We start from the raw sequence: 15,956 nt of genomic DNA, 5'->3' as shown, positions 1-15,956 counted from the left end.
GGAAACAATGCCTGCGCAATAGTCTTATATAGTCACAGCTAAATCTACCCGTGTATGTCCGGTGTAATGTTCATACTTGTCAACATTGTTGAAGAAGAACAAGACATCACGCAAATATGAGACAACAAATTCATACTGAAGTTATATTTGCAGTGTTCCTTTATAAAAAAATCAAACATGCTTGACTTTTCGGATATTAAATACTTCATCAACTGCAGAAAAAGAATTCACTCCGCCGTCGCCTGCTGTCGCCCGCGCCACTATAGCTTCTGGCGCCATTTTAAGAAATCAACCGGCAACAGTTACGCAAGGTTCCACTAGATAGGTTCCACGTTCTGCTTGCAACGCACGTGGAGTAGGGAAACGCGGTTCTATAAACGTTGAAGTAGGGCGCCTCGATTAACGCGCGTCTTCGCCGTACGGCAGCGTTCGCATCGAGACACCCGGTTTGGTGCAGTGGAACACGGGAAATTTAAAATGATTTAAGCAAACCTTTGGCGTCTTTACCTTGGGATGAGAATGACGCAAGAGTAACAACCTGAGAGGTGAGCGGGAAAGTGGAGGGAGGCATTTACTTCGCAAAAGCCGATAAAGACTATCGTCTTTTGACGGCATTTGCAACGAAAGGAGCAGATACACGGCCAATTTTTTTGGCACCCTATTTAGGAAGCCCAGTGCATGTACGCCCTGTCATGCGATCACAGGAATAGTCAAAGATTAAACAAGGCAAAAGCGTCATGCTGATTTTTCGGCACAAGTGAAATACATCGATCAATCAGCTTATGTGTATGAGTTCTTTTATAGTATGAAACTTCCATCGAAATAGCAGGCTATAATATACGGGATTTTTGAGAGGACATTTCAAATAATTTTTTTTAAATAGGCTTTCGGAGGTAAAATTGTTTTTCTTGCGCGAAATGATCAGGTGCCGCGGCGGGAACTATAAAACGCTTTGCAACTGCTATTTTGCGGAACAATTAACTAGTATTTGTTCATTAACTTTTTACATATTTCAGTTACTTGTGAATTGGACGTGGAAATTGCGGAGGATCATCAGCCAACCCGATGTCCATCGTTAGATTTGCGAAAATGTCATCGCCTGCAGAACTACTGGCTGAGCACTTCAGTCCTCCGGAAGCCCGCGTCTGGAAGCTCGGCGGTTGCAAAGCGCCGCAAATCCATGCCCCCTTGCTAACGTCACTCAGAGTTGTGCACGTCACACGTTCGCCGCGCTTTATCTTAGCTCGAACGTAAAGTAAACCGGCGTACGTGTGACCAGTAAAGCTCTGAGTGACTTTAGCAAAGGGGCATGGATTTGCGGCGCTTTGCAACCGCTGGGCTCCAGACGCAGGCTTACGGAGGACTGAAGTGCTCAGCCCATAGTTCTACAGGCAATGACATTTTCGCAAATCTATCGAAGGCAAAGAATGGACTCGAGCAGCGCAGGACAGAAGCGGTTGGAGGTCAATACGAGATACTTTCGTCATGCAGTGGACCTGAGTAGACTGTTGATAACTACGATGGTGATGGTGATAAATGATAGACAATTTGCGCATTATAATCAGATACCTAAGTGCAATATTTCAAAAGTTAATCAACGAATACTGGTTAATTGTTTCCAAAATAGCAGTTTGAACTCGTGTTACAGCGTCCGCCACGGCACCTGACCAGTTCGCGCAAGAAAAACAATTTTACCCCCGAAAGCCCATTTTTTAAAATTACTTGAAACCTTTCATGAAACACTATGTACATAAAACGAGCAAGCATAATGGTTGAAACTCCCTCTCTGGCTATATCGCTCTCTTCTTTTCCTTTATTCTTAATAAATGTAACTGTAGGATGCGGCTTTTATGTATGTTAAGTAAAGGACATTATCTGCTCAATGCAGTAAATAGATGTACGTCACCATTTCCGGAAGAGACCAGCATTTTGATCATCTGCTCCTGTTCATCAAGCATTTACATCTGCTAAACCACGACGAAATAATCTCCCTGTTGTCGAAGATACTCAGCGCACATTGGGCAAAACCATTGGTGTGTCATGTGACAGATGCTGCGCAGCTCTTAGTCATTTTGTTATTCCCCAAGCCCATCTAAAATGCATCTAGAGAAGGCAGGTGTTGCCTGCGCGTGTTTGTTGTTAGTTTCTTTCGGCGCGTTTATTAAGCCGTAGCAAACACCGCAGGGGCCCTCGCGTAAGTACTTTCCCCTAGTTCTCTTTCCTGAAATGCTATTTAGGCAACAAATATTTCACAACCGGCTCAGGCGCTTCGCGGTACCGGCGTAATGGGCAACTGCGTCATTCAGCGCAGAAAACCGCTTCGGCTGCGGGCCAGCTTGCTATCGGGTCATCTGTATTCCTTGATTGGAGGCACCTCGCGCAGGGAAGCCCACGATGACCGCGACGGGGTAAGGAGGAGTGGCACCTCGCCAGTCGCCTCCGGAAACTCATTGAGGACTCGGCTCGATGTACCAGGCTGGACACTTGAGTGTTGTCGCCCACAGAACTGCCCTAACCTTCCCATCACAAGGTTTAGAAGCATATTCTCTTCGCTCGCTTTTGGGCAGGGCGTGTTCTTTGCACCACTTTGAAATTGGCTGTTTTACAAAAGCACGTTGGCTACAACTTTCGAAATGACTGCTGTACGAGTGGGGGCAGTGGGGTCACTTATCGTGCTGTTGTTCACGCCTGTGGTGCTGTGCTACAATGAAAGCGTCGCTGATGAAGCCACGACGCCGAAAGCAGAGGAAAGTTTTGTGCAAAAGCTGCAAGTTTTGATGGCAAGCGCCATGGACAAGCTTTCACCGGACCTAACCCGCAAGCTGCTGCGGGCAGAGGTCTCTGCCACGTGCAGCTTTGGTTTGCTAAAATTGTCCCGCGGAATACGCAGCCTTGAGCCCTGGGCTCTGAGACGTGAGTATTCGTTGGCGTATTCACGCTTATTTGCATGTGTGTGCGTGGTGCTTGTAGAATAGCTGTCGGTGGATCCGTGCTTCAGAGAGAGAGATAGGCAGGTACATCGGGGGGCCGTGGAATAGGACGAATGAGAAGCAAGAGAAAATTGTATCGAACTAACGATGTCAGCCGGGCGGTCGGCATGCCTTAATACGACAGATGAATGTGCGGTTTGCGGTAAGTTCGTGTACACACGCCGACATAAATCGAGGAACACGCATAATCAGGGAGAAACTCCACGGAAATATATTTACAGTGTCTCGAGGAGACCACTATCCTGTAAAAAGCATAACATAGCTGTTCTACCGCCTTCCCGGCCTTCTAAAGCCCATGATCCAGCAAAGTATCTAATTAACTTCCTGTAGTGCAGAGGCTCCAGATGTAGGGAGGTATCGGAAGATTCCGTGTATTAGAGAGTACCGTGCAGTTAATACTAGAATCCACTCCATTGAGATAAAATAGTCCGAAAGTGTACCGTTAGAAGTTACGTTTGGCGCCTTTCTGTTATTTTCCGTGTCTCTTCCTAAGACGAAAAGAGTGAGCCAGCTCACGCCGTTGCAGATGTGCCCATTTTCGGGGGGTTCAATAATAAATGTTTCTTTTTGCAGTCATCGACTCGATGGGGAAATACCCAACGGGGCTAATGCAAGCTACCAAAGTAGATCTGGGAGCATTTGACGAGTGCCTGGAGACTGTCGTGCACGACAACTTCGGAAACGAAGATTCACGAGGACAATACTGCAACTTGGATATCCGACTTGAAGAAGGAAGCCCATATGTGGAATCAGCGCTAGCTGCCATTGCAACCGTAAATCCGAAGGTAAGGCCATATATGTTAGCTAATGTCATTTATACCCCTCATTTTTTGGCTGAGAATTAGATACAGCGTTTTTGTTTGAAAGTTGATGGTAGAACGGAGCGCCAAATCGCCTGAACAGATTACTAATGTCGCGGGCAAAACATTGTGACAAGGTCTGGAGACCGAAAAATTAGGAAGGTCATAGCGTCTGTGACGAACCTGAATTTTCGGTGTCCTGTTTGTTAATCCTAGTTTTAAAAACGACTGCAAAAGACTGCAACGAAATAGTGTGGTGAGCATGGACAATGAATGCATGTACAGCCTGAGCGTCATAGTGTCATTAGAGCGCCGGAGCTTTGTGAGTTGGGTCATTGCCGACTCTAAGTATTCTTTTAAGCATCAAAATAACGTTGCAGACGGTGATATAAAGGGACACGCTGTAAAAATGGGACGAGCACGTCTTCCGTGCATTTACTGTTCATTCATTTCCCCTACCTTTCTTCTTCCATATATATATATATATATATATATATAAGAGAGCAATAAAGTTTGGCAGTCAAGAAAACATCGGAAAGCAAATGGGAGGATATGATAGGTCATTGAAACAGATACAGAATTTGGAAAGAAAGAAAGTGAAGAAAAAATGCCCGCCAGGTGGGATCCGAACCCACGACCTCCAGAATACCGGCCTGGTGCGTTAACCACTACACTACCAGCGGGGGTATTTTTTCCCTTCACTTAATGGGCTATTTATATCAAAGTAATTTTTTTTACCTGCGCTAGGGGGTGGTAGCCAGCGTCACTACGACTTCTCGGAGTGAAGGGGACCTTCTTTTAAACCCCGGGCCGTGACTCGAGCGTCTACGACATGTCGAGAGTGGTCGACCAGCGTTGAACCCTCTTAAGCTTCCTATGGCACCAAGACTGCCAGAACAGTGGCCCTCGCTATGCATGTAGCGAATCAGAATAAGAAATGAGGGGCTCGTTGAAAATACGACAGAAATAAAGTTCGGCAGTCAAGAAAACCTCGGAAAGCAAATGGGAGGATATGGTAGGTCATTGAAACAGATAAAGAATTTTGAAAGAAAGAAAGTGAAGAAAAAATGCCCGCCAGGTGGGATCCGAACCCACGACCTCCAGAATACCGGTCTGGTGCGATAACCACTACGCTACCAGCGGGGCTATTTTTTCGCTTCACTTTCTGGGCTATTTATGTCAATGTAATTTTTTTTCCTGTGCTAGGGGGTGGTAGCCAGCGCCACTACGACTTCAAGGGGACCTTCACCCCGAGAAGTCGTAGTGTATATATATATATATATATATATATATATATATATATATATATATATATATATATATATATATATATATATAAACGCCTTTCCAATTGGTCTCCAGCACCCGATCATGTCCTGTGCTGCCCGACTCCATTCGTTGCCTCCAAATTTCTTTATTTCGTCCATCAATCTATTTAATCACCCTTCCCTTCTTCTAGACCCGCCTCTCGGTAGCCACTCTGCTGCCCTGGTGCACCGGTTGTGATTTCGTCTCACAACAAGGCCAGCCCAAGCCCATTTCTTTTTCTTAATTTGAACTATGATATGTTTTACTGTAGTTTGCTTCCTGTTCCAGGAGGCTCGCTTCCTATCCCCGAGCGTTACCCGTATCGTCCTTCGTTTCATGACCTGCTGGGCAGGCGAAACTTGTCTTTCTAGTTTTTTTAGTAAGGCGCAGTGTTTCCGCTCCATATGTCATCACCGGAAGCTGTATACTATTCTTTTCAGTGATATAGGTAGCTTACTTTTCATTATTTGGGAGTGCTTCGGGAGTGCATCCCAGTCCATACCTGTTCTTCCGCGAATTTCTCGTGGTTGAAATCACCACTTACAACTTGCCCAAGGTAGTTATAATCTTCTACTTTTTCTAGTGTTGCGTTACCTAAGCTGAAGAGGGTGTTTTCAGCATGCTTTCTTATCATTACTTCGGATTTATTTATGTTTATTTGTAGCCCCACGACCAAGCTTTCTGATTGTAGTTCCTTAAGCATCTCTTGCAGGTGCTCTGCCGACTCATTGAGTAAGGCAATGTCGCCTACAAGCCTCAAATGGCCAAGTATTCTCTGTTTATCCGTAATCCTACGTTTTCCCAATTAAGCTTCCTAAATTATCTCTCCACACATGCTGTGAACAGTTCTAGCGTTATGGTACCTTCCTGTCGTACACCTTTTCTGATTGGGATCTTTTCGCTTTTCTTGTGAAGGGTTATCTCGCTACCCGTACATTTCTTGTATGTGTCGTCTATGAGTCTTATGTAGATCTCCGCTATTACCTGTATTTCAATACTTGAGGACGGATGGTGTACTTACTGAATCAAACGCTTTTTCATAGTCTATAAACGCCACGTAAATGGGTTTATTATACTCCGCCGATTTTTCTATTACCTGATTGATGGCATGGTCGTGACCTATTGTACAGCATCTTGTTTTAAAACCAGCCTGTTTGTGGGGTTGTTGGAAATCTAGGCTGCCGCTTATGTGGTTAACTCTTGCCTTGGTAAACAGCTTGTATGCAACTGAGAGTAGGCTGATGGGTAACACGTTTGGTATCGTCGTTCCTATGAATCAGAATTTTGTTGGCGTTTTTCCAGGCTATGGGCACCTTTGAAGTCCTTATGCAGTTGGAAAATAGGTTAGCAAGCTTTTGTAGTACAATGTCTCCTCCTTCCTTTAAGAGTTCCACAGTTTTGCCGTCGTCACGTGCAGATTTTCCTCTTTTCATGCCCTTGAGGGCCTTTTCTACTACCTCTTCAGCTACTAGTGGACATCGCTAGCTAAGCTACTTGAAATTAATTCACCTTCCTGCAGGAACATAACACAAATCAAAGGGTGGACTAGAACGAAAGTGACGTCCTATTCACTTTCGCTCATGTGCCTGGTTTTGTAAGGAGAAAAACGCGGCATATGCATAGAATTACGGAGTCATGGAGGGCTAACTCTCAATAAACGTACTATCAGATTTGCATATAACTAGATATGCTGCACCAACAACACAATTGTTCAAATTTTGTTTGTCTATGTTTTAATGTATAGAGTCCCGCGTTGCTATTACATCTGGAAAAACACAAGCTGAGGAGTGTATTTATTTTCTTTCGTTAAGGCTTCCCGTAGTACCGGAATATTACTAGCATGAATGAGTTCTAAGAAGGCCGCTGGCCGTTGTCGATCTCCTCACAGCTGAAAAGATTTAGGAATCATCTGACGGATCACCGTCTGCCGCCAGTTCGCCTCGGTATCTGCGTCTTGAACGACTGCAATGAGGAAGAATTGCAGGAGATCGTCAATAAACGTGAGTATTAGGTAAGGCCATCAAGACGTGGTGATTGCCTCGTATCCATGGGTTCCCGTCTCTCCGGAGCACATGTGGCAAGGAATGACTGTCATTTAATGACACGACCTCCGCAAATATATGGGATAAGGAAGATCATTCAAAAATCAGTCAATTATTGTGCGCCTAATGATGGCGCGTGAGCGCCCTAGTCAGCCTGCATTTCCAATGAGACATCAGGCAGTCAGCACTGTTATATGCTTTTTCAAAACTTAGCTCCACCTTCGATATTTTGGCTTTAAAGCCTCAAAACGTGGTGAACCAACTCCTTGAGGAATACTTAAGAAAGCACCTTAACTATGTTAGCCTGTCCCAACGGTGATAACGGTTGCAGACTGGAATCCACCATTCAGCTTTACTGGTGGTCTGGATTTCACTTATCAGTATTCAATGGCGCGAACTCAAGTTCAATTGAAGCCCCCTTTAACCAGATGCCACCAAATTCTTCCCGCTTTCCCGTATCACCCACCATTAATTCAGTAAACGCCAATATTTGCGCACCTCGTTGGCTTAATGCCTACAGAAGCGAGAAAGTTCATATATTTAGCTTGCACTTCGTCGCTTTATTCATCAAGAATTGCTTCACCAACGACCCCACTTCACACGCGGCCCATTGATAGCCCGATTTACGCCGAAACTACTTTATCTTCCGTGTTCAGATTAGTGCGAAGAAATATAAAAGATCCTACCGAGATTGCTCATGGGATACGAAACTTCTAATTAATCTATCGCGTGATGATAATGTCTGTGCGAGTGATACTTATTCTCGTTTGATTAAACAAGTCCGTACGATGCGTTCCGTATGAGTTTATTTCCACGAGCTTCTACTTGCTTCGAGGCGTCCTTGGATCAAGCGAAGGAGTACGCATGGACAAATAGAATAAAGTCAAACGGGAAAACGACCGTAGCTGCCCAAACCGCCGAACGGCGTAAAGTAGCCGCTAGCAGCACAGAAAATTTAGTCAGTTGGCAGTTCATCTCCCTCCCTCCCTCCCCATACCAAAAAATAATAATAAAAAGAAAACAACGACCACATAAACAGGCGGAGCACGAGAAAGGACTGACAAAAGCGATGGTGGTGTCAGTCCTTTCTTCGTATGCCGTAAGATTTTGTGCTAGTTATTTTTTGTAGGGCTCAGTACACGTCCGTAGGGTCACTCATGCGGGGAACAGTAGCCCGTGATAGTTTCTCTCTATTTTTTTTTTTTTTTTTTGCTGAAATTAACGTCTTGATCCGGCGGAGATTAAACCACCCGAACGTATCCGACAGCGCTGTATCACACAGCGCGAGACAGCGGCTTGTATTTAATATTTGTTTTTGTTCTCGTGTTTTACCTCACCTCTTTTTGGCTCCATTTGCGAAAACATTATTAAAGTTTACTTTCATAAAACTAACCAAACGTGTATTTTTTAGTAAAAAAAACTTGGCATTTTTAGTTACGCAAGGAAGTTCTTTCTCACGTGCGCCAAAAGTTTTCTTTGTGCTAAACAATGTTGGAATGTATGAGCCCCACCAGCAGTGCCAGTAGGTTTGGTACGTATTGCCTCTAAATACTTCACGCCGATACGCTTTGCTATGACTGAGTGATTTTCGAAGTGATATACGATTTCCCCGGAGCTAGAAACGGCTTTAGAAAGGCGGCGCTGCGTGTCGGCGTCAGTAAGCCTGGCAACGTTCGCCTATGCAGGTTTCGCATACAATATTCACAGTTTTATGTTGTTCCGTTATTTTCTGTGTCGGTGTAGCGGTGGTCATGATGACCTTGTGCCTCCTTTCATTAGCGAAGGCAGCAAGGGCTACTTTCCATAGTTTTCAAACAAAGTAATTTCAAGTATAATGGGTGGTTTGTTAATCCCAGCTGCATAGAACATTACATGCCGCGTTCAATGCTGATGAAGCATTTTTCCGGATAAACATTCGGAAGCTATCTTTTACATGGGCCCAGTGTCATTTAATTTTTTTTCTGCTTCCTTCATGGGGCGTACTCCTCGTTAGTCGTGTATCCGAGCAGTCAGGTGGTACCAAGCCTTGACAGAAAAACTATAATTTTGCACCTTCGTGTGGCTTCGACATTCGAAGTAACTTCATGACTCTTAGACCATCATTACTCTTAAAAATGATGATGACCATAACGGCGACGACGATGATGATGATTATTGATGTTGTTTAATGGCGCAAGGCCAACATAGGTCAAAGAGCGCCGCTGAACAAATATGAGGAGCCAAGCGTCCCTGCTGGGGTAAGCTTCTTTATCCTGATTCTCATCGCTTTCTCTGCCTGCTTCCATTCCAGTGAAGCCAACCTCGCTCAACATGACAGTAAACGACTGCGTCACAAGCCTTCCTGTCCCAATGACCAATGGTCAAAAAGCGATCATGTGAGTACAGCGGGTTCATACATAATATCCGTAGTGCTTGTAGCGTAACTTGCAAAAAAACAATGCTAGTGACTTTCATGTTAAAACCAAGCGGGGAGAAGGAAAAGGAGTGAAAGGGGTAGTCTGTAGTATAGGTATTTTTTCCTCCGGGGCAGTTGGTTAGCATATGTCCTTACGACGTCAGCACGGAGGAAAAACCAGCATACATGATCTTTCGAGTGTCATCAGTACATGTAGCGAAGATAATATAGGCGTTGGAGGTTCCACAGCAAAGCATCGACATCTGCCATGGTTCCTCCTCATTGCAGTTTTGCAAACGCTTCAAATTTTCTTCCGCGTGCACAGTATATCCAATACTGCGGATGTACTTAACTAGGCTTATGGGAACTCGAAGCACTTTAGCGATAAAGTAAAGCTGTTCGATTCCAATAATAAAAAAGGACTTCCACCAAAGGTCTCAGATTTACGTGCATGCCCTGTAAGCCCTTCAGATTATCGTAATCATAAGACTCCCATAGACCGACACCCATTCCTATTTCACGCTGTCCGCATCCGTTTCTTTCTCCCGAATATTCTCATCTCATCCCTCCATGGAGCTTTCTTTCTTCTTCTACATCTGGCCCTGCCTCCCGGTAGCGAATCTGTTACCCATATGGTGCATCGGTAATCTGTTCTGCGCATTAAATGTCTGGCCCAACTCCCCTTGTTTCTCTTAGTTTCAGCTAGGATATCTTCTACCTGAGTTTGCATCTTTAGGTGGGCTGAATCAAAACGAAGAGCGCGAGATAGAGAAACTACTCCATATCCTACTACACCCAACTTAAGCTATGCTGCGCTCCACAGTTTGTAACTTCGGCTGGTATCAGACTCTAAATAGCTCTTCATGCGTTCACGACTCTCCTTTTCTTTGATACTTCCATGTTTCTGCCACTGCCAGCATGAAGCTAAGCCTCCTAAAAAAGTGTACATTTCTTGTTCGTACACTACGGCTCCAGCGGGCCATGTCAAGTTCATTAAACGTTTCTCTCTCTCTCTCGTGGAGCTCCCACAGGGAAATTTCCAGTTCGTTGAAGGTCGCTGTCTATGTCACCCCCTACCTCTCTTGGCAGCAAGGCCGCTGGCTCTCTGACGCACCGAGCCGGAGAGTCGCCGGCCTTGCCGCTATGCATCACCCTTTCATGTTGTGTTCCCTCCGTTAGTATTGTGCTCAAATGAAAACGCTATCAGCGTATGAGGGGGGCGAAGAGTTCGTTGGGTTTTTCAGTCAATGGCTTTTTCAATCGAGGCGGTCGATATCTGAGAAAATTTTCTAACGTTCTGGAACTGGAAATCCCGGCAGTGGATCACATAGATTTCGTAGTAACGCTTTTTTTCATTTCCGTGGGCACCTCGGGCTTTGCTCATACCTTAAGCGTTCGGCGTAAACGTTGACCTAGGACGGCCGCAGTCCCGCGCAGAATCATACGCTGTAATAGGAAGATGATGTTTTAAATACATCCTACGTTGTCTCCGAATAGTTTACTTATTGCTCGCCTTCTTGAACTCATTATGAGCAATATATATTATTTTTTATTGAGAAGTTTTGTCTCTGAGCCCCTTCCCGTTAGTGGGAGAAACGAACATTTTTCTAGGAAAATTATTGATAGTGCTGGACGTCTCCCATGCAAGACTTTCGCTGATAGAAGAAGAAGTGGCGATTAGAAGTGGGGGCAGTGCCTCCCAATGAGCCTGTGCCAACAGATACGTAATCGAAAATTGGTGAACTCTATGATGCCTGCTTATGTGTCACAGCTTGCTTCCGGTTTGCACCAAGTTTTGCGTTGTGCTTTTACTCTGTACAATTTGCACAACAAATTGATTTCTTTTTCTCCCCATCCGTGTCAATTCATTTTCTCCCTCGGCTTACGACGCGATGTCTTCTTAGGCGCGTCTACGTGCGTGCTATCGTCCACAAGAGTTAGCGAGAGACGGGAAAAAGACCTAAATTGGTCATCGTGCCATGCAGCAGTCAGGCATCTGAATTATTTGTGAACGGAATATTTTCAAGGGTGCAAAACAAGCGCACAGGTGAAACACGTGTGTGCTGTCAGGAAACGATGCCACCACGTTTTCTCTCGTTTGTCGCCTAGTTTAAACTTCTTTTACCGAACATTTACAATTCGTTGCTTAGCCTGCGGAACAGATTATACCGCACCTCTCCCAAAACACAGCGCGTCAAGTTGGGTGCGTTTCTGTCATTCGTCCAATTTGCTTTGTTGGCGAGATGGATTGGCCCCTCGAGTGCATTGTGATGAAGCTGAAACACGGTACGGGACTGTCTTACAATGTAGACCTATACCTCTTTATGGTCACTTTAAGTGGGGGATACTACAAATTCTCCGTTACAAAGTTCTGCCAAAAATGGCCCTTTCAAAGTTTTAACAGGGTCTATGACTTTCTACGCCTAGGACCAGCCTGAAAAGTAGGTGACATAGGCTGTCGCCAAACCAGGCCGCTAAACCAGGCCTCAGATGGCTTCACCGAGCTCCCTGTACGACAATACTACTGGGTAATGCCGCATAACTGTTTTTGACACCTGTTCATAACTGTGTGAGAAAATGCGTTAAGTGAAATGTGATGACTGATTGGCTTTTTTGAGTTCAATTATTCGGATTCTACAGCCCACTCCCCCTCACATTGTACTGTCTGTCACGCGGAAGGCTTACTTGCTTCTTCCATTGCCCGAAATAGCACATGCGTGCAGCATGAAGGGGGTCACGTGAGCTTCAACGCCACGTACACGTTTGCTTCTTCCAGAATAGTCCTTGGAGTCCTTGCAGTGCTCGTTGTTCTCGGCACTGCCATTGAGACCTGCACGTGTTCGAAGAAAGAACGAAGCGGAGTATTTGGTGAGGAACACACATTCACCAGCCACTGCTGGGCCACTCATAGCAGTGCATTTTTCTTCCAGGCTTTCTTGTGCGGTTAATGACCTCATTTTCCCTGACGTCGAACACAAGAACGTTAATTAGCGTGCCCACCGACAGGACTTCGGATGCCTACACCCTTCGATTCTTCCATGGACTGCGCTTTTTCAGCATGACCTGGATAGTGTTGGGCCACTGTTACGGAGCCGTGTCGCCAACGTGGTGTGAGTGATCGCTTTTCTCTCCCCCCCCCCCCCCCTTCGCTTTCTGTCTCGGGTCGGGGTATACACACGACGAAGGTACACTTCCCGGATGTAGGAATTTAGCCGGAGTTTTTTTGAAAGGTGTATATTAAAATCGGCCGCGCTGTTGTCAATTTTAGCGCACCAGGATGCATATTTTCTTGGGTATTTTAGTCTCATGTCTGTGGCAAACGTACTTGTGGAAACGACGTAACGTGGAAACGAAGGTTGACTCCTAAAACATGATGCATCCCAAGAATAGTGAGTTTACGGCAATTTTGCAATTTATCGAATGAAGTGCATCCGTGTGATAAACCAAGTTTTCACTGCTTAGCAAAGTTTGCACCGCTTATAACAACAGTGCAACTCTATAGGGCTGTACCATGGATGGACTTGGATTTCCCTCTCTAACTGCCATAAAAGCGACGTGTCAAATTTTTGCAAATGTAGCATGCTATCGTGTCCCACATTAGCGACTGAGTGAAGCAGTTCGGTACACAATAATTTAGGCGCATGTTCACCCACATTTTCTGACTACTAGGCGCAATATCGCGCCGCTTATAGTTTTAATGGAAACAAAATACACACCAAGCTAGTGCCCGTGCACACGAAGTTTGATGCCATTTTAAAGCTTCGCTTCATCTAAATAATTCCAGAGATATCTGCTGCATCGCATAGCGCAGGTGTCGCCTCAGCTGAGCCTAAAAGTTCAGTTTAGAACTGCAGCTGTGAGATGCCTTAAACATCGGCACAGGAAACCGCATATGTTTCATTTGTTAACTTTTAAAGTATTGCAACCAAAATTTCTCACTCGTTTGTCCTTTTGTTCAATTAGTTACCCTTAGAAAGGTCGTTTTCTATAATATTTTAAAGGGAATAAAACGAAGGAAAAACGCTTCAAAGATAATTCAAAATGTCTGCCCCCGTGGACGACACAGGTAGCGTATGAAGGTAAATTAAAAATCAAAAGGAAGGAACCCTAGCATCGTTCCTTTCACCCGGCTGCAATCACTGAACTCGTTCAATTTACCGCGCCTAGTCTGTTTGTTTCCCGGTAGCAAACGAAAAAAAAAAACATTGGCCCGTATCTGCTTGCTTCGCTACAAATACCCAAAAGGTTAGTCTTCTGCGGGCCCTGCCACGCAACATCCTCTTTTCTCTTCCCCTTCCACCATGCCTTACCTTTTCGCCCCTCTCATAATGAGTGCAATGCTGGATTGCTCTATGCAATTCATTTCCCCGCTTACACACTGTTCACGGGTAGGGTTTCTCGTCTTTGATTTGCGAGAGCGAGCTCGAGGTCCTCCAGCAAACATCTTATGTTTTAGAGTTCGCTTTTATCTCGTCTCTTTCCGACACCATCTTTCACCCGTTTTCGTTTTAAATATACGCTTATACCAACCCTCTGTAGCCTTTCTCGTTCAAAAAGTACGACCTTATCCGGCACTGTTCGTGGCAGTTTGTGGAGACCTTGCTAGTAGTTACTAAAAACATTCGCTTTCGGCCCGTCAATCTAAAGTCCACTGGAGATGGGCTCCAACTAAGGCGAAAGTGTTGAAATCCAATGGAAATGTTGGCCCCATCCCTGTGGGTCGTGTTGCTCTTCAGCCAAGCTAAGTCAACTCTCAAAAGGGGTCGAATCGGCAGCGAAATATCGAGACCCAATCTTCATTAGGGCTTATATGGAGCTTCGATTTATTCATATGCCCGATTATGCTGCATTGGTCCGGCTGAGTTTGCCCTTCAGACGACCTTCATGGTATTTTCAGGGGCATTGATACCTCCTGTTATTCATCGTCCTGCCTGTTTATAACGCACACAGGTAAAATCACATTGATAGAAAGACAAGCCGCTTGCGTCCGACCTTCGGGGCTGATTGAGAGTGTGCACACAACGTATTCTGCATGCCGATAAGCAGATAACACGCATCCTACGAAAGCTGGTACCCGTAGGCGACCGAGGCAGCCCTAAATGCTAATGCTGTTAGCCGTAAAGCGAGGTTCTGCCTTTCCGTTTTTCCTAATGTTCGCCTGTAAAAATTTCTGCTTGTGTGAAACTTGCGGTACAAGCCATACACTAAGGGACGTCGGAATGTAACTGGACTTAGTGTCTGCGCAAATATCATTTCGCTGTGTATACACACAGACTGTCCTTGTTGAACCTGCGAAACTTTTTTTCGGTAATGTACAGCAGCTAAGCATCGCTTAAGTTTCCTCCTGGCTAACGAGTGTCGCCAAAAGAGAAGCGTTAAACGTTCACAGGGGCCATCATCGATGCCCTGTAACCTAGACCAGGGGCGCAAAAAATATGAAAATTGATAATAATTGCCGTGGTGCTGCATCGCGGCCGCTCTTACAGACGTATAAACAGTGTATTCTACGAGCTGGCCACCAATTGAAAAGTCAGCATCAATATATATGTATATGCATATATATATATATATATATATATATATATATATATATATATATATATATATATATATATATATATATATATATATATATATATATATCAGGGTGTCGAACCGGAACCGAACCGAACCGAAAACTGGAACTGAACCGGCATTTTTGCCGGAACTGAACCAGAACCCGAACCGTTATTTTTTGAGCACGCTGAACCCGAACCGGAACTGAACCGAAAAAAGAAATAACGGTTACCGGTTCATGCTGAAACGGTTTGACCCTCCGTTGTTGATATTGCACAGTCAATGCAATTCAGGCCTTTTTTCTTTCACGTACCATCAACTTCGTACCCGCTCGCGCACTTTCCCCTCCAGACAATTGAACACTATCACGCCCTATGTAACAACAGGGGAAATGAATGAGCACCAATGTAGCAATGGTCTGTTGCTGCTGGAAGCGCGAGCGTGGTGCAAGCTGACCAAACGAAATGTCATTCTCGGCAGCTTGCAGGTGATATAAAACGACTTTGCCCTTCTCAGCTGCGACTTTATTGGAGACATCAGGCTGCATGAGGGCTCCACTGCGCAACAGCGAAAGCCCACACTCGATGTGTGAAAACTTTTTGCATTTCATAATTTGTTGAAAAGGTCCGACACCTGAAAATTGTTAATACTTGACAAGTGCGACCGCAGGAGCTGCTCGGTGGCTAAGCCGTTTGCTGCTGACTCCAAGTGGCCTCGATCTCCCTTCCCCACGACCGTTTTTCTGAAGTAGATGGAAATCGAGAACCTCCGTGTATCGAGATTTTGATCCACGTTTAAAATCACGAGCTGGTTAAAATAAGTCTGCTGGCCTGCAACATAAGTCGCGCCTCGGAGCAGAGATATA

General features: G+C 45.1%; 1 protein-coding gene across 1 annotated transcript in view; it reads left to right on the top strand.

Annotated features, from left to right (window-relative positions):
* Nucleotides 1-2,365: 2,365 nt before the first annotated feature.
* The window catches only part of LOC144148779 (nose resistant to fluoxetine protein 6-like), a 50,787-nt gene continuing 37,196 nt past the window's right edge, over nt 2,366-15,956 (top strand). The window contains exons 1-6 of the mRNA XM_077680294.1: nt 2,366-2,913; nt 3,564-3,775; nt 6,987-7,098; nt 9,431-9,515; nt 12,312-12,403; nt 12,466-12,645. Of these exons, the coding sequence (XP_077536420.1) occupies nt 2,634-2,913; nt 3,564-3,775; nt 6,987-7,098; nt 9,431-9,515; nt 12,312-12,403; nt 12,466-12,645 (961 nt within the window). The 5' untranslated portion in view covers nt 2,366-2,633. The remainder of the gene's footprint in view (nt 2,914-3,563; nt 3,776-6,986; nt 7,099-9,430; nt 9,516-12,311; nt 12,404-12,465; nt 12,646-15,956) is intronic.

Source organism: Haemaphysalis longicornis, unplaced genomic scaffold, assembly GCF_048455015.1.
Source record: "Haemaphysalis longicornis isolate Haplotype H1 unplaced genomic scaffold, Haemaphysalis longicornis Haplotype H1 scaffold_1, whole genome shotgun sequence".
Taxonomy (NCBI): Eukaryota; Metazoa; Arthropoda; class Arachnida; order Ixodida; family Ixodidae; genus Haemaphysalis; species Haemaphysalis longicornis.
This window is presented reverse-complemented; position numbering and strand designations above follow the sequence as displayed.